The sequence below is a fragment of the Chiloscyllium plagiosum genome, unplaced genomic scaffold, assembly GCF_037043375.1.
Source record: "Chiloscyllium plagiosum isolate Xiang-an unplaced genomic scaffold, Cpla_swu_hap1 HiC_scaffold_45, whole genome shotgun sequence".
Taxonomy (NCBI): Eukaryota; Metazoa; Chordata; class Chondrichthyes; order Orectolobiformes; family Hemiscylliidae; genus Chiloscyllium; species Chiloscyllium plagiosum.
This window is the reverse complement of record NW_028270183.1, coordinates 24,784,353-24,803,444: the sequence shown is the minus strand read 5'-3', so window position 1 is coordinate 24,803,444 and position 19,092 is coordinate 24,784,353. Positions and strand designations below refer to the sequence as shown.

Below are 19,092 nucleotides of genomic sequence, written 5' to 3'. Positions count from 1 at the left end.
CGGTGGCTGTGGTAATAACCCAGAGATTCCTCCCCTCGCAAGTCCTGTTTTCCAGCCTCTCTCTGCAGGAGCCCATCCCTTTCCCCATCTTTATCATTGGTGCCAATGTGCACAATGCCCATCTACCTGACTGCACCTGACTGTGCCCCCCTTCCCTGTAAGTCATGTCTCCCACACTCTCTGTCCCCTGAATACTCCACTGCTCCAACCCAAGCTCAGGCTGTGAGGAGCTGGGGCCTGTCATACGTCCTGCTGACACAGACGACAGTCTGATCTCTCCCTCCTGGCAGGGGCAGTACACTGTTCCCTGAACGGACCCCCCCCCCCCCCCCCCCAGCCGTTCACTGTACGAAGGATAAGTGAATCATGCGTTGCTCAGCTTTCTCACTGAGGGATACACTCGCAACAGCCCGCAGCATTTTCACCACACAGCAGTCCCCCTCCAACGGTTCTGGTGGTAATTAACTGGTTACTTCACTGACAGCACAACCTTTAGAAACAGACTACGTCTCTTCTCAGGCCAAAACAAACTTTCTAACAGCCTCTCTCTCTGCTTCTGTATTTGGTGAGAGGAGGGGGAAGGTTGGACTAGGATTGTGACAATGTGGGTGGGATGTTTGGGATCAGCATGGTATTTAGGTGATGAGCAATATTTTGGGTGATATGATTGGCGTTTGGGTGGTATTTGTGGTGTTTTGGTGATGTGCATAGTATTTGGCAATGATTGTAATGCTTGGTTAATCTACCTGGTATTCTAGTAATGAACATGGTACTTTGGTGATGCCTGTGATGTTTTGGTCATGATCACGGTGTTTTGATTATGGATGTGGTGTTTTGGTGATGAGTGCAGTTTTTGGGTGACATTTACACAATTTTATGGATTTTCACACTATGTTTGCAGAGAATATGGTATTTTTGTGGTGAATGTGGTATGTTTGCGGTGAATGTGGTATTTTTTCAGTGAATGTGGTATTTTTGCAGTGAATGTGGTCTTTTTGCGGTGAATGTGGTATTTTTGTGGTGAACGTGGTATTTTTGTGATGAACGTGGTATTTTTACAGTGAATGTGGTATTTTTATGGTGACTGTGGTATTTTATAGTGACTGTGGTATTTTATGGTGAATGTGGTATTTTGCAGTGAATGTAGTATTTTTACGGTGAACGTGGTATTTTGTGGTGAATGTGGTATTTTTGTGGTGAATGTGGTATTTTTGTGGTGAATGTGGTATTTTTGAGGTGAATGTGGTATTGTTGTAGTGAATGTGGTATGTTTACGATGAATACGGTATTTTTGTGGTGATTGTGGTATTTTTGTGGTGAATGTGGTATTGTTGTAGTGAATGTGCTATGTTTATGATGAATACGGTATTTTTGTGGTGAATGTGGTATGTTTACGATGAATACGGTATTTTTGTGGTGACTGTGGTATTTTTGTGTTGAATGTGGTATTTCTGTGGTGAATGTGGTATTTTTGTGATGAATGTGGTATTTTTGTGGTGAATGTGGTATTTTTATGGTGAATGTGGTATTTTTGTGGTGAATGTGGTATTTTTGTGGTGAATGTGGTAATTTTACGGTGAATGTGGTATTTTTTGTGGTGAATGTGGTATTTTTGTGGTGAATGTGGTATTTTTGTGGTGAATGTGGTACTTTTACGGTGAATGTGGTATTTTTTGTGGTGAATGTGGTATTTTTATGGTGAATGTGGTATTTTTGTGGTGAATGTGGTATTTTTGTGGTGAATGTGGTAATTTTACGGTGAATGTGGTATTTTTTGTGGTGAATGTGGTATTTTATCTGTTGCAATCCTATCGGCTGAGCAATCCTCACGGTCTGAAATGAGGTTTCAGTTTGGGTAAAAATACAGGAATTTCTGGAATCACTCTGCCGTTCCGGCAGCGCCTGTGGAGAGGTGAGCCGATATAAGAACTCAATGCCCGTCATTGTAGAAAAGCAATGTTAACATTGATGTGTTTGGCAGCTGCAGGGAGCCTGTCTGGGAGGGAGCAGTCACAGGATCAGCTGCATTAGCAGCAGCACGTTGTCCCTGGCCTAGGTATTCTCTCATGTTCCTCTTTCTCCTTCACAGAGAAATTTGTATTCCCAACTCTGGCACCCTGGACAAGTACACTGGAGGACCCAAACCACAACACATCGTCAGGTAACAGGATTCACCGCTTTATTCCAAATGAACTTTGATCCAAATTCGGTCCTCAAATGTGTCGCTCAATCTCTGCTCGGGCAGATAGGTTTTACTGACTGGAGAACAGACCCTAGAATCCCTGCAATGTGGAAGGAGGCCATTCAGCCCACCGACCCTCTGATGAGCGTCCCACCCTGGCCCAACACCCTACCCGATGATTAAGGCCCTGCACATCCCATAACCAATCCCTATCCCCAAACACTATGGGCAACTTATCTTGGCCAATTCACATTGGCCTAAACATGCACATCTTTGGAGTGGGGGAGGAAACCGGAGCGCCCGGAGGAAACCCGCACAGACACGGGGAGAACGTGCAAACTCCACACACAGAGTCGCCTGAGGCTGGAATCGAACCCGGGTCCCTGGCGCTGTGAGGCAGCAGTGCTAACCACTGTGCCACCATGTCACCATGAGTGTCAGTTCATCATGAGTGACAGAAGTAGGTGGTAGCGAGGGAGTGTGGGAGGGAGGGAGTGAGGGAAGGAGTGAAGGAGGGAGGATGTGAGGAGGGAGAGAGAGTGAGGGAGTATGGTAGTGAGGGCGTAGGGAATGAGGTAGTGAGGGGATGAGGGAGTGAGGGGGTGAGGGAGGAGTGAGGTAGTGAGAGGGTGAGGAGTGAGGGAGGGGTTGAGGTAGTGAGGGGGTGAGGGAGTGAGTGAGGGGGTGATGTAGTGAGGGAGTGAAGGAGCGAGTGAGGGGGTGATGTAGTGAGGGAGTGAGTGAGAGGGTGAGGGAGTGAGTGAGAGGGTGAGGTAGTGAGGGGGTGAGATAGGGAGGGAGTGAGGGAGGAGAGAGTGAGGGAGGGAGGAGAGAGTGAGGTAGTGAGGGAGGAGTGAGGGGGTGAGGTAGGGGGTGAGGGGGTGAGGGAGGAGAGAGTGAGGTAGTGAGGGAGGAGTGAGGGGGTGAGGTAGTGAGGGGGTGAGGGAGAGAGGTAGTGAGGTACTAATGGACTGAGGGAGTAAGGGGGTGCGGGAGTGAGGTAGTGAGGGAATGAGGGGGTGAAGAGGTAAAGGAGTGAGGGGGTGACGTAGTGAGGTACCAATGGAGTGAATGAGTGAGGGGTTGAGCGAGTGAGGGGGTGATCGAGTGAGGGAGTGACGGGGTGAGGTAGTGAGGGAGTGAGGCGGTGAGGGAGTGAGGCGGTGAGGGAGTGAGGCAGTGAGGTACTAATGGACTGAGGGAGTGGGAGGGTGAGGTAGTGAGGGAGTGAGGGAATGAGGGAGTGAGGAGATAAGGGAGTGAGGGGGTGAGATAGTGAGGTACTAATGGAGTGAGGGGGTGCAAGTGAGGGGGTGAGCAAGTGAGGGGGTGAGGTAGTGAGGGAGTGAGGGGGTTAAGGGGTGAGGGGTACAGGGACTGAGGGGGTGAGGTGGTGAGGGAGTGAGGGGGTGAGGGGTGAGGGAGTTAAGGGGTGAGGGGTACAGGGACTGAGGGGGTGAGGTGGTGAGGGGGGTGAGGGGGTGAGGGAGTAAGAAAGTGAGGGGATGAGGGGGTGAAGTAGTGAGGGGGTAAGGGGGTGAGGTGGTGAGGTAGTGAGGTGTGAGGGCATAAGGGGGCGAGGGTGTGAGGAGGTGAGAGAGTGGGGGGATGAGGGAGTGGGGGGGTGAGGGAGTGGGGAATGAGGAGGTGATTAGGTAGGGAATGAGTATTTGAGGGGGTGAGGGAGTTGGAGAGTGAGGTAGTGAGGGGTGAGGGGGTAAGTGAGTGCAATAGTGAGGTGGTGAGGGGGTCAGGGGGTGAGGAGGTGAGGCGTGAGGTAGTGAGAGCGTGAGGGGTTGAGGGGGTGAGGTAGTGAGGGGGTGAGGGAGTGAGGGGGAGTGGGGGTGAGTTAGTGAGGGAGTGAGTTTGTGAGGGGTGAGGAGGTGAGTTAGTGAGGGAGAGAGTTAGTGAGGGTGTGAGGGGTGAGGAGGTGAGTTAGTGAGGGTCTGAGGGGTGAGGAGGTGGGTTAGTGAGGGTGTGAGGGGTGAGGAGGTGAGTTAGTGAGGGTGTGAGGGGTGAGGAGGTGAGTTAGTGAGGGTGTGAGGGGTGAGGAGGTGGGTTAGTGAGGGTGTGAGGGGTGAGGAGGTGAGTTAGTGAGGGTGTGAGGGGTGAGGAGGTGGGTTAGTGAGGGTGAGAGGGGTAGGAGGTGAGTTAGTGAGGGAGTGGGAGGGTGAGGTAGTGAGGGAGTGAGGGAATGAGGGAGTGAGGAGATAAGGGAGTAGGGGGTGAGGTAGTGAGGTACTAATGGAGTGAGGGGATGCAAGTGAGGGGGTGAGCAAGTGAGGGGGTGAGGTAGTGAGGGAGTGAGGGGGTTAAGGGGTGAGGGGTACAGGGACTGAGGGGGTGAGGTGGTGAGGGAGTGAGGGGGTGAGGGGTGAGGGAGTTAAGGGGTGAGGGGTACAGGGACTGAGGGGGTGAGGTGGTGAGGGGGGTGAGGGGGTGAGGGAGTAAGAAAGTGAGGGGATGAGGGGGTGAAGTAGTGAGGACTGTTTTTCAGACTGAGGCCTGTGACCAGTGGAGTGCCACAAGGATCGGTGCTGGGCCCTCTACTTTTTGTCATTTACATAAATGGATTTGGATGTGAGCATAAGAGGTACAGTTAGTAAGTTTGCAGATGACACCAAAATTGGAGGTGTAGTGGACAGCGAAGAGGGTTACCTCAGATTACAACAAGATCTTGACCAGATGGGCCAATGGGCTGAGAAGTGGCAGATGGAGTTTAATTCAGATAAATGCGAGGTGCTGCATTTTGGGAAAGCAAATCTTAGCAGGACTTATACACTTAATGGTAAGGTCCTAGGGAGTGTTGCTGAACAAAGAGACCTTGGAGTGCAGGTTCATAGCTCCTTGAAAGTGGTGTCACAGATAGGGAGGATAGTGAAGAATACGTTTGGTATGCTTTCCTTTATTGGTCAGAGTACTGAGTACTGGAGTTGAGAGGTCATGTTGCGGCTGTATAGGACATTGGGTAGGGGCTGCTGTTGGAATATTGCGTGCAATTCTGGTCTCCTTCCTATCCGAAAGATGTTGTGAAACTTGAAAAGATTCAGAAAAGATTTACAAGGATGTTGCCAGGGTTGGAGGGTGTGAGCTAGAGGGAGAGGCTGAAAAGGCTGGGGCTGTTTTCCCTGGAGTGTCGGAGGCTGAGGGGTGATCTTATAGAGGTTGACAAAATTATGAGGGGCATGGATAGGATAAATAGGCAAAGTCTTTTCCCTGGGGTTGGGGAGTCCAGAACTAGAGTGCATAGGGTTAGGGTGAGAGGGGAAAGATATAAAAGAGACCTAAGGGGCAACGTTTTCACACAGAGGGTGGTACGTGTATGGAATGAGCTGCCAGAGGATGTGGTGGAGGCTGGTACAATCTAACATTTAAGAGGCATTTGGATGGGTATATGAATAGGAAGGGTTTGGAGGGATATGGGCCGGGTGCTGGCAGGTGGGACTAGATTGGGTTGGGATATCTGGTCAGCATGGACAGGTCTCTGTCTCCCTCCCCACCCCCACCCCCACCCCCACCCCCCACTTCCCCCTCTCTCTCACCCCCCCTCCCCTCCCCCTCCCCACACCACTCTCTTTTTTCAAGAGAGAATTACAGTCATTGCGTCTCTGGGATCTGCGAGACAGAAAAAGGCTCAAATGCCGATTGAGTCCATACAGGGTGAAAGCAGACCGCTAACTGCTCCCATCCTGTTTCCCAGCTCCAATACCTTGTCTGCCTGAGCATTGAATGTGAACATTCAATCCCTTGTTCAATGTTCTCCAGCTGATACAGCCAGTGAGTTTGGGTGAAAACTTTTACCTCATTCCCCCTTCTGCAGTCACTGTGTCAAATATTTCAACTGAGTGGAATTCTTAAACAGTATCGAGGAGGGTTTTTAAAGTCAGTCCATAGAGGACCAGAAAACAGAGGGGGAATGTTCCAGATGGTAATGAAGGTGGGAAAATGCTCACGGTATCAGAGAAGGGAGCATTTTGTCATCATCATATGGCCATAGTGAAGATTGTTCTGGAAGAAGGTAAGAATGGACCTCAAATCTAACTTCTCAACTGAGGAAGGCGGATTTTAATAGGTCCAAAGACACCAGGTTTTAGTCCAACAGGCTTATGTAAAATCACAAGCTTTCAGAGCCCTGCTCCTTCATCAAATCAGACACTTTTGGGTCAATCTGTCTCAGAACAGTGGGATGCATTTCAGAAGAAAAGATGGAGAGTATAGTGCCAAAATATTCCAATAAAGAAATCCACAAAACCATTGAATTCCTACAGAGCAGGAAGAGGCCATGGAAAATCTGCTTTTTAAGCCCGAGGCTGGAATTGAACCCAGGCCCGTGGTACTCTGAGACAGCAGTACTAACCACTGAACCATCGAGATGCCCTAGCATGGGCTAGAGTGATAAAGTGAGAAGCGTATGGCAGATACAGAGACCCAAAACAGCAGAGCCCCTAGAGGAGGACAGATTGTGCACGAGGGGACCTCAAAGGGAGGTTAGGAGAGCAGAAGGGGGATACGGAAGAATAATCTTCAGTTGTTTTACCGGTACATTAGAGATGAAAGGATAATGAGGGTAAGACTTGGACCCACAAAGGCACAGTGGGATCAGAGGATGGAAATGCTAAAGGAATACTTTCGGGCTGTGTTCACTCATAAGATGCACAATATGAGCATAGAAATCAGGGAGAAAGTCTTTGATAAAATGAGAGAAAGAATAGACAGACAGACAGAAGGCAGGTTTAGAAGAGGATAAATGTCCAGGGGAAAATGAAATGGATCCCAGGATGTTGGGTGAGGCAAGCGAGTAAAGAGCAAGGACACTTGCAAAAATCCCAATTCCTCTCTGGTGACGGGAGAGATGTCGGGAGAGTGGAGGCCACTCAACGTGTTACCATTATTCAAGAAGGGACAGCAAGGGTTAAACCACGATCCTGCAGGCCAGTCCATACCAACACGATGGTGGGGAAACTATTGGAAGCAATTCAGAGGGATGGAATTAATCGGTGTTTGGAGAGGTACAGCCAGCTTAGAAGTCAGATCTAACCAACTTAACTGAATTTCTCAAAGAGGTAACCAGCAGACAGTGGGGACTGCACAGAGAGAGAGAGAGAGAGAGAGAGAATCGCTAAACTGTGGTGCTGGATAAGCACAGCAGGTCAGGCAGCATCCGAGGAGCAGGAGAGTTGGTGTTTCAGGCAGGACCCTGCCTCAGGACTGGGTAACCAGTTGTGTAGATGAGGGTATGGCTCTTAGTGTTATTGACTTGAACTTCAGCAAGGCTTTTGATCAAGTCCTGCATGGGAGGCTGAGAGTAAATGTGGAATCCAAGCAAACTTAGCAAATTGGATCCACACTTTGGCTGAGTGGCAGGAAGCAGACGGGGATAGCTGAGGGGCGTTTTACCCACTGGAAGCCTGTGTCCAGTGGGCTCTGACAGGGCCTTGCTGTTTGTGGTGGAGATAAATGATTTCGAGAGCAGAAGGATTGATCGGTAAGATCACAGACAATACTAACATTGATAGGGGCTGGTAAATCCTGAGCCTGAGACTGCAGAAGGATTTGGTGAGTGTGGGGGCTGGTGAAGGGCTCCTGCACGAAACGTCGATTCTCCTGCTCCTCGGATGATGCCTGACCGGCTGTGCTTTTCCAGCATCACTCTGATCTAGACTCTGCAAAAGAATTCAGACAGGCTTGTCAGATGAACTGACCAGCGGAGAAAGGACCGAATTCCAGGTGTATTATGTGTGATGCCATTTGGCCAATACAGACAAGACGAGGGGAGTTATGAGGAATGACAGGACTCTGGGAGGCAGTGAGGATCAATCACTACTCAGGCACAGAACGGGTGAGAAAGTGCTGAAGAAGACAAAGGATACTCTTCCCTTTATTAATAAAGGGTAAGAGTTTAACAGCAAAGAGCTTCTTCTGGAATATTATAAAATGTTGGTTAGGTCTTTCCCTCACTGACAGGGACTGGGTCCCCGTTTCACTGGAGATCACTGACTGGGACTGGGTCCCCGTTTCCCTGGGCCTGTCCCTCACTGACTGGGACTGGGTCCCCATTTGCCTGGGCCTGTCCCTCACTGACTGGGACTGGGTCCCCATTTCCCTGGGCCTGTCCCTTACTGACTGGGACTGAGTCCCTGTTTCCCTGGGCCTATCCCTCACTGACTGGGACTGTGTCCCCGTTTCCCTGGGCCTTTCCCTCACTGACTGGGACTGGGTCCCCATTTCCCTGGGCCTTTCCTTCACTGACTGGGACTAGGTCCCTGTTTCCCTGGGCCTTTCCCTCACTGACTGGGACTAGGTCCCCCTTTCCCTGGGCCTTTCCCTCACTGACTGGGACTGAGTCCCTGTTTCCCTGGGTCTTTCCCTCACTGACTGGGACTGGGTCCCTGTTTCCCTGGGCCTTTCCCTCACTGACTGGGACTGGGTCCCCGTTTCCCTGGGCCTTTCCCTCACTGACTGGGACTGGGTCCCTGTTTCCCTGGGCCTTTCCCTCACTGACTGGGACTGGGTCCCTGTTTCCCTGGGCCTTTCCCTCACTGACTGGGACTGGGTCCCCGTTTCCCTGGGCCTTTCCCTCACTGACTGGGACTAGGTCCCCGTTTCCCTGGGCCTTTCCCTCACTGACTGGGACTGGGTCCCTGTTTCCCTGGGCCTTTTCCTCACTGACTGGGACTGGGTCCCCGTTTCCCTGGGCCTTTCCCTCACTGACTGGGACTGGGTCCCCGTTTCCCTGGGCCTTTCCCTCACTGACTGGGACTGGGTCCCTGTTTCCCTGGGCCTTTCCCTCACTGACTGGGACTGGGTCCCCCTTTCCCTGGGCCTTTCCCTCACTGACTGGGACTGGGTCCCCCTTTCCCTGGGCCTTTCCCTCACTGACTGGGACTAGGTCCCTGTTTCCCTGGGCCTTTTCCTCACTGACTGGGACTGGGTCCCCCTTTCCCTGGGCCTTTCCCTCACTGACTGGGACTGAGTCCCTGTTTCCCTGGGCCTTTCCCTCACTGACTGGGACTGGGTCCCTGTTTCCCTGGGCCTTTCCCTCACTGACTGGGACTGAGTCCCTGTTTCCCTGGCCTTTCCCTCACTGACTGGGACTGGGTCCCCGTTTCCCTGGGCCGTTCCCTCACTGACTGGGACTGGGTCCCCCTTTCCCTGGGCCTTTCCCTCACTGACTGGGACTGGGTCCCCGTTTCCCTGGGCCTGTCCCTCACTGACTGGGACTGGGTCCCCCTTTCCCTGGGCCTTTCCCTCACTGACTGGGACTGAGTCCCCGTTTCCCTGGGCCTTTCCCTCACTGACTGGGACTAGGTCCCCGTTTCCCTGGGCCTTTCCCTCACTGACTGGGACTGGGTCCCCGTTTCCCTGGGCCTTTCCCTCACTGACTGGGACTGGGTCCCCGTTTCCCTGGGCCTTTTCCTCACTGACTGGGACTAGGTCCCCGTTTCCCTGGGCCTTTCCCTCACTGACTGGGACTGGGTCCCCGTTTCCCTGGGCCTTTCCCTCACTGACTGGGACTGGGTCCCCCTTTCCCTGGGCCTTTCCCTCACTGGCTGGGACTGAGTCCCTGTTTCCCTGGGCCTTTCCCTCACTGACTGGGACTGGGTCCCCCTTTCCCTGGGCCTTTCCCTCACTGACTGGGACTAGGTCCCCGTTTCCCTGGGCCTGTCCCTCACTGACTGGGACTGAGTCCCCGTTTCCCTGGGCCTTTCCCTCACTGACTGGGACTGAGTCCCCCTTTCCCTGGGCCTTTCCCTCACTGACTGGGACTGTGTCCCCCTTTTCCTGGGCCTTTCCCTCACTGACTGGGACTGAGTCCCCGTTTCCCTGGGCCTTTCCCTCACTGACTGGGACTGGGTCCCCGTTTCCCTGGGCCTTTCCCTCACTGACTGGGACTGGGTCCCCCTTTCCCTGGGCCTTTCCCTCACTGACTGGGACTGTGTCCCCCTTTTCCTGGGCCTTTCCCTCACTGACTGGGACTGAGTCCCCGTTTCCCTGGGCCTTTCCCTCACTGACTGGGACTGGGTCCCCGTTTCCCTGGGCCTTTCCCTCACTGACTGGGACTGGGTCCCTGTTTCCCTGGGCCTTTCCCTCACTGACTGGGACTGGGTCCCCCTTTCCCTGGGCCTTTCCCTCACTGACTGGGACTGGGTCCCCGTTTCCCTGGGCCTTTCCCTCACTGACTGGGACTGGGTCCCCGTTTCCCTGGGCCTTTCCCTCACTGACTGGGACTGGGTCCCTGTTTCCCTGGGCCTTTCCCTCACTGACTGGGACTGGGTCCCCCTTTCCCTGGGCCTTTCCCTCACTGACTGGGACTGGGTCCCCGTTTCCCTGGGCCTTTCCCTCACTGGCTGGGTCTGGTTCTATGCAGCAATGGTGCCTTTGACTTGTTTTCTCCTTATTAGTGAAAAGTATTTGAGATGTGCAGTGAGAATCATCTTTCCTCCTTTTTAACACCTCACTAGATTCACTGACGGATACTGAAGCGACTCTTTTGATCTTCTCTGACTGAAACCGAAATTGCCTGAAACGCTCAGCAGGCCTGGCAGCATGTGTGTAGAGAAATCAGAGTTAACGTTTCAGCTCCTGTGACTCTTCCTCAGAACCCGTCTATGATTTACAGCATCTGCCATTGTTTTCGTTTTTAGCTTCTCTCTCTCTCTCTCTCTACTTTTCTCCGTATCCCTCCCCAGTTTCTCTCTCTCTGTCTCCTGTTTCCTTGATCTTTTATCCTATTATCTCTCCCTCCCTCTGTCTTTCTCAGAGTCTCAGTGCAGGAGTCACCCATCTGTTTTGACATTCAATCAGATCATTAGGTGATCTTCTATCTCGATGCCATGTTCCTGCTCTTTGCCCATACCCCTCCATTGCTTTCAAATATTAAACTGAGTCTCCCTCTTCCTTGAATATGTTCAGTGACCCTGGCCTCCATTACCTTCTGTGGTAGTGAATTCCACAAGTTCACTATCCTCGGAATTGAATCTGATTAGTTTTATTGTCACGTATATTCAGTGAAATGTTTAAAAATCGCCATTTAGGATTCCATCTTAGGTACAGAATCTTCATCACAAGTTCTCAGGAAAGGAAATTAGGGAAGAAAGAAATAAAGAGCCCAGCACTGCAGCTTATTGGAATCAATTAGAAACCAGAAAAAATAGGGAATTCAGAACAGCAGTCCTCATCCAGTCCACATAGCCTTCCAGTCATACAGTCACACAGTACGGACACAGGCCCTTCAGCCCAACCACTCCATGGTGCCCACTCAGCTCATTCCAACTGCCTGCATTTTCCCATACTCCTCTAGACTGTTCCCATCCACGGACCTATTCAAATGTATTTTTATTAAATATTGCCATTGTACCTGCCTCAGCCAGCTTCCCTAGCCTCCCAGTCCATACACACACCACTCTCTGCAGGAAGACATTGCCCCTCAGCTCCTTCTTAAACTTTTCCCCTTTCACCTTAAACTGGTTCCCTCTGGTTTTAATTCCCTATCCCTGGGAAAAATGATGAGTTCTATTCTTTCTATCTGTGGCCCTCATGAGTTTTTACCCCTCAGTAAGGTCACCGCTCACTCTCCTACATTCCAAGGATTAAAGTCCTCTCCTGACCAGCCTCCTCCTATAACTCCGAATGACAAGTCCTGGCAATATCCTTGTCAATCTTTCCAGTTTCACAAGTCTCTCCTACAATAGGGTGACCAAAACTGTACAGTATACTCCAGTGCGGCCTCACCAACACCTTAGACAACTGTAACATAATATCCCAACTCCTATTCTCAATGTCTTGACCGATGAAGGCCAGCATATTAATGCCTTCTTCATCACCCTGTCCACCACCTACAAGGCACAGGGCAGGAGTGTGATGGAATACTCCCGACTTGCCTGGATGTGGGCACTCCAACAACACTCGATACGTTCAACATCATCCAGGAGAAAGCAGCCCCCACTTGATTGACACCACACCCACAAACATCCCCCTCCCTCCCCCACCGATGCTCAGTAGCAGCAGTGTGTACCAGCTACAAGATACACTGCAGAAACTCGCCAAAGATCCTCAGGCAGCACCTTCCAAACCCACGACCACTTCCTTCTGGAAGGACACATGGGAACACCACCCCCTGCAAGTTCCCCTTCCAGCCCCTCACCATCCCGACTTGGAAATATATCACTGTTCCTCCAGTGTCACTGGGTCAGAATCCTGGAATTCTCTCCCCCAGGACATTGTGGGTTTACCTGCAGCACAGGGACTGCAGCAGTTTAAGCAGGCAGCTCACCCCCACCTTCTCAAGGGGCAACTGTTGGATCCACGCTGGGCTTGACTTCAGACCACCCCAGACCTCACCTCCAGGCCGGGAGATCACTCTGGAACCACCTGGAGACTGGAAGTCCACACTGAACTGCAATGGGCCAAAAGACAACCATGGGCCACTGAAACACCACCTCCCAACGCTGTGAGACCACCACATACCATCAAAAGGCCACCATGCCGAGCCGAGAGACGCTGTGCTGAGCCGCTGAGAGACCACCATCCTAGACAGGAGAATACCAAGCAGGGCTGGGACACCACTGGGCCAGGCCAGGCCAGGCCAGGAAGCCACCGTGCTAAGCCGGGAGGCCACCAGGCCACCAGGCCAAACTGTAAAACTGCCACCTTTGACTTGGAGGCATGGTGCTAGGCCGGGAGAAACCTCTCTAGGCCAGGAAGCCATGGTGCTAGGCCGGGAGAAACCTCTCTAGGCCAGAAAGCCATGGTGCTAGGCCCGGCGAAACCTCTCCAGGCCAGGAAGCCATGGTGCTAGGCCGGGAGAAACCTCTCCAGGCCAGGAAGCCATGGTGCTAGGCCGGGAGAAACCTCTCCAGGTCAGGAAGCCATGGTGCTAGGCCGGAAGAAACCTCTCCAGGCCAGGAAGCCATGGTGCTAGGCCGGGCGAAACCTCTCCAGGCCAGGAAGCCATGGTGCTAGGCCAGGAGAAACCTCTCCAGGCCAGGAAGCCATGGTGCTAGGCCTGGCGAAACCTCTCTAGGCCAGGAAGCCATGGTGCTAGGCCGGGCGAAACCTCTCTAGGCCAGGAAGCCATGGTGCTAGGCCGGGAGAAACCTCTCCAGGCCAGGAAGCCTTGGTGCTAGGCTGGGAGAAACCTCCCTAGGCCCGGAAGCCATGGTTCTAGGCCGGGAGAAACCTCTCTAGGCCATGAAGCCATGGTGCTGGGCCGGAAGTCTGCCACAGCAGAGGAACCTCTCCTGTTGTCTCCCTCTTTCCCCTGCTCTTTCTCCTCTGATTTCTCTCTCTCTCACTTGTCAGGGTGATGCCCAGACTGTTAGATACTTCAATGAGGAATGGAACCTTTTCTGGTGTCTCCATATACACGGATAGATAGATCAGACAACAGCAGTAAAAAGTGGTTACCATTAAACATTGCTCACCTTTGTTCATGTTACCTCTGGAATGATGTGCCACTGACAATGAGGGAAATATACAGAAGAAGATGACTGTGGCCATTGTGAAGATATTTCAGGTTGTGATGGTGTTTTCTGGAGCTGATATCTCTGTTGCCTGGAGAACTGACTCGTGGCGGTAACTGTGAAACACAGAGCATGGCTGGAATCCTTAATTCCAGAGAGGTTCGGTGCAGAGAAGGCCATTCATGCCATTACTGGCTCGGCAAATAAACATCATCACAAAGTGCCTCTCAGCCCTTCTCCCCAGACCCTTTGCACATTGTTTCAGCGGAAGCACTATCCTCTTGAATGCCTCACTTGACTCTGTCTGTACCACAGTACGGGCAGTGCATTCAGACCCAACTACTGGTGTAAAAGGGGCATTCACAACAGCATTATCCTCCTTTCGACAGCCTGTCATCCCCGAAGCAAACTTCAGCAAATTGCTTGATCCTGATTTCTCCTTTAGAATTCCGTACTGGATACTCCTAAACAGGTTTTTTTTTCCCATATGACTATTCATTCGAATCTGAGAAACTATTTCTAGAAATCTTCATGCTGCAAAATAATCCAACTTCCAATGCAGCTGTGAGTTTGACTGGCCAGGGGAAAATCTGTCGATATTGTGGAGATAAAGCCCAGAGGCGCCGAAACAAAACAGGAACACCTGGCCGGGCATGAAAAGGAAAGATAGTGAAGGTAACACTGGCAGATGAAGCAGGTACTAAAATTGAAGACATCATGGATGTATGTTTGACATTCATGGCTGCAGCCTGGAGGAGGCGTCAGCGAGTGCAGAAGGTGTTGATGTGATTGGCTATCCAGACAGTAACAGGAAAATCATACACAGTGCACTGTGGGAGGAAGAAAAGACAAAGAAAACAAGTGCACAATGTGTCAAAAAGCTCTACCCGCACCCATTTAAAATCTATGTCAAATTATTGGGTGTGAGAATTAGGTGTTAGTGTATTTTGAAAAGATTTGTAGCTCAGGTTGAGGTTCTGGATGTAAGTTTGCTCGCTGAGATGGAAGATTTGTTTTCAGACGTTTCGTCACCATACTAGGTAACATCTTCTGTAGGCCTCTGGGTGAAGCACTGGTGATGATTCCTGCTTTCTATTTATAGGTTTGGGTTTCCTTGGGTTGGTGATGTCATTTCCTGTGGTGATGTCATGTCCTGTTCTTTTTCTCAGTGGGATGGTAAATGGGGTCTAAGTCAATGTGTTTGTTGATAGAGTTCCAGTTGGAATGCCATGCTTGGATTAGGCTTGGATGGTAGAGACAGGACTCATAGTGACGAAGGAGAGTTTGAGTATTTTTAGCAGAGTTTAAGCTTTTGGGGTTCAGATTGAAAGGAAAAGCTGTAAGATCCTCTGTGATGCTCAGAGAAGAGTTTAAACGATTTTCAGAAGCTGCCAGTGAGTTACAATTCAGTCAGCTCTGATGAAATTGCATGGCAGGGCTAACTTGAGGGAAAAATGGCTGACTTTAGCTCTTCATTCCTCTGTGTGTCTGCTTGTATGTCAGCTTTCTCTGTTGTGCTAATACCCTCATTAGCTCAGATAGCCAACCCTCCACCTTTTCGACATCTCTTGAAATTTCTAAATGTCTCTTGAGGATTCAGGTCCCAATCCATCATCCCCCAGCCATGTCTCTGTAATCAGTACCAGATCATTTTTATTCATTTCTATTTGGACTCTCAGTTCATCTCATTGCTGTGAAAGTCGATGCTGTTCAGTAGTGTTCTTTGAGGAAGGAAATCTGCTTTCCTGACCTGCCTGGCCTGCATATGATTTCAGACCCAAAGTGATGGGAGTGATCCTTTATTAGTGTCTGAAACTGCAGAGCTCGTGACTCTGTTCATGAACGGGAAGGGGAATGATTGTATTCTCTCAAAACTCAAACATTACAAACCAGATGGATGAGATTTAGATATGTCCTGTGAACTGGGTTTGCTCCTCACTTTGTTTCACCTGTTAACATTGAGATCTTTGTATCTAGATAAAGGAAACAACCAACTTACGCTGGTGATAAAGCTGACTGGAAATTCTGATAAGGAATCAATGGAAAACATCATTCTGCAGGTGAGGAAGTACACTGTGTTGAGACCAAATGCACGCAAGAACAATTCCTCGCACATACTTACTGTATGAATTCATGGCTGGGGAGTTATAACACCCCCTGCCCTCTGCTTAGTCTCGTGTCACCCAGAAAACTTCATTCCCAAAGCTCAGAGCAGAGCGACACGGGGGGACAGAATGAGCTCCTCCCATTCTCGGCTAATAGCATAGAGCAACTCAGTGGCCTCACCTTGTTCCTTTGCTGGTGCTGGAGCTGTGCTATGTTCCTGGAGGATGGGACAGTGCCAGGGCCCCAGGCCCATTGAGCTGATCTGGTTTCAGGGGGAGTAACCGGGCAGTGAGCTGGGGTCTGAATCTGCTTCTCTGTCATTCTCGTGGCATCACTGAGGGCACAAGCAGCTATCTCATCCTTTCCCTGTCACTGTTTCTCAATCTCTTTTCTCATTTCTTCACTCTCCATCCTTCCATCCCTGTCCTTACTGCTGCCTCAATCTTCTACCTGTCTGACCTCTGTCTCACTCTCTCTCTTTCTCTCCAAAGCTCCCAATTTCTTTTCCGTCTGTCTTTCTGTCTGGCTTCACCTATATGCAGTCTCTACCTTTCTTTCCCTCTGTTGCCCTGAGTTTGCTGTGCCAAGCCCATGCTCTCTTCCTGCCACAGCATAGAACAGTATAGCGCAGGAACAGGTCCTTTGGCCCACCATGATGCTGTTCTAAACTAATCCCATCTGCCTGTATCCCTCTACTCCCTGTCTGTTCATAAGTCTGTCTGAATAGACCTTAAACATTGCTAATGTGTTCAGATGGGTGCTATCTACCACCTTGTTGGGCAGCACATTCCAGACACCTGCCAGCCTCTGCGTAAAAGGCTTTCCTCCCACACCTTAAACCCATGTTCCCTAGTATCCGGCATTACAAGCCCAGAAAAGAGACTGCCTATCCATCCCTCTCATCACTTTGCACCCACTTCCATCAGATCGACACTCAGCTTTGACGGAAACAAAGCACGTTTGTGCAAACTCACCTGATCATTGTTGCAGTCCCTGCAAATACCTCGGTTGCACCTTACCTGAAGACTCCACCTGGATTGCGCACTATATTGCAGATTTGTCCTAACCTGGTCTCGGTTCTGCAGCTGCTACACGGCTTGTAAACTTTTATACTCGATGCCCTGACTGATGAAGACAAACACACCATCCTCCTTAACCACCATATCCACTTTCAGGGAGCTACGGCCCTGCACCCTAACATCCAGTATCAGTGGCTCATACAGATTCTACTCTTTCCTTCACTCAGGATTTTGTCAGTTACTTTCTCCCCTCCCAACACCCCCTTTCTATCACTCTCTCTACTTTTCTCTCTATCGAACCTGTGTTTTTATTTTGCTTCCTCTTTCCCTGCTCACTCACTGAATCCATACTTCCGTTTCCCATCACCAGCATCTCGCAATCTAGTGCAACACATCCGTCTAGTCACTACACCATACAGAGTTCTCATCAGCAACTGATCACCAGCTCAGCGGTCAGCACTTTCTCCTGAGGCTTTGGGATGTATCTCCATCCTGGCTGGATTACTAATTAATTTTCCTCTTTGTGATATAGCTGGAACTGGCAATCAAGTCTCAGTTCCCGGATATGGAGCTCCAGTTGAGTTTAGATGATGATGCACTCTAAGGTCTGGGCTTATCAGAAGAGTGAAGATGACGGACGATATCAGTGATCCCATCATTATTATTTCCATCCTCACTCACTGTGCACCATGGCTTACATGAGAAGAGAGTTAATCTCCATCTAAATATGTGCTGATTTTTCTTTCACTGTTAATTCCTCTTTATACTGTAGAATTCTATCAGGTGACAGGACTAATGAGATAAAGTTAGGGGCGCTTTGTTGGTGGAATGGGGAGTGTGGGGGGAAGGTTTCAAAGTTGGGAGATAGGAGGAGTCTTGGAGCCATGATATCAGGGCCAGGACAAGGGGCTGGTGGTGGATTTAAAATCGATTAAAATTCACAAGTTTTCATGTGGAGTTACAATATTCCCATCTCTCTCTGAGCCTGCTCAGTAACTTACTGTCCCATCTGAATTTCTCTGTAACAGGCTCCCAGTATCAATCTCTAAAACCATGGGGTGGACAGTGTCCCCTTATGCAAAACAAGAGACTTAAAGCATGAGAAAATTGGTCACCGTGAGATGAGCGACCTCTCAACATTTGTTGAGCTGTTGAACAGACATTGACCTTGTAAAGTTCTATTGAAATCCTTTGTTCAGTTTCCCAAGATTCAGGGAACTATGAGCCACGATGCTCTGTCCACCCTATCCATCCCTCTCATTATTTTACATGCCCTTCCATCAGGAGACAGTGAGGACTGCAGATGCTGGAGATCAGAGTCGAGAATGCGGTGCTGGAAAAGCAGGTCAGCAGGTCAGGCAGCATCCGAGAATCGACGTTTCAGAATTCCTGTTGGTCAGGGCTCTGCGCCTATGAGGTATATAGCTGCACATTGGCAATATGAACACAGCAGATGCTGGGCATCTAAACGATCAGCCTAAACCCAGGTACTGCTCAGCAGGTCCGCAGCATCTATGGAGAGAGAATCAGTTCACACATCAGAATGATGATGAGCTGAGTTTTGATGGAAGGTCATCAGCTTGAAAACAGTAACTCTGTTTCTCCCTTCACACCCGCTGCCTGACCTGGTGTGTAATTCAGGTATTTTCTGGTTCCACGACAAGATGAGGACAGTGATCTCCCCATGAAGGGGCACGCAGATGAGGAAACTTGCTTCACAACCAGAAGACAGTATTGAGGATGTAGATTGTAAGAGCTTGATGATCTGATCACTGTTCTCAGAACTTTAACATTTTTCACGCAGAGGGTGGTACGTGTATGGAATGAGCTGCCAGAGGATGTGGTGGAGGCTGGTACAATTGCAACATTTAAGGGGCATCCGGATGGGTGTATGAGTAGGAAGGGTTTGGAGGGATATGGGCCAGATGGGACGAGATTGGGTGTGGATAGCTGGTCGGCGTGGATGGGTTGGACCAAGACGTCGTTCTGTGCTGTACATCTCTATGACTCTATGTTCAATGTCCTCACTATCCAGAACAATTTTATTACTTTAAGATGCTGTTACATGAAATGTGTGCTTAATAAATCTATAAATGCTTGACCACAATGTTTCTAAAAGCTTATTTCTTTGGGAAGGATGTGTAGATGCTTTGGTTCAATCTATCCAGGTAAAGTTAGAGCTTAATTCCTGAAACAGAGATAGGGTTATTTTCCTGAGGTTAAAACTTGTTGAATTTGTTCAGCACATGAATGAATCTGATGCTCAATTTTTCTCTCCTCTTCACTTGAGTATGTTCCAAGTTTTCTCACATAGAATTGCTAG

The 19,092-nt window shown here is 50.2% G+C and overlaps 1 protein-coding gene across 1 annotated transcript in view; it reads left to right on the top strand.

Annotated features, from left to right (window-relative positions):
- LOC122552436 (pancreatic secretory granule membrane major glycoprotein GP2-like) overlaps window positions 1-18,876 on the top strand; it is a 56,903-nt gene extending 38,027 nt beyond the window's left edge. The window contains exons 6-8 of the mRNA XM_087983493.1: window positions 2,090-2,161; window positions 15,622-15,704; window positions 17,302-18,876. Of these exons, the coding sequence (XP_087839619.1) occupies window positions 2,090-2,161; window positions 15,622-15,704; window positions 17,302-17,373 (227 nt within the window). The 3' untranslated portion in view covers window positions 17,374-18,876. The remainder of the gene's footprint in view (window positions 1-2,089; window positions 2,162-15,621; window positions 15,705-17,301) is intronic.
- Window positions 18,877-19,092: the final 216 nt, after the last annotated feature.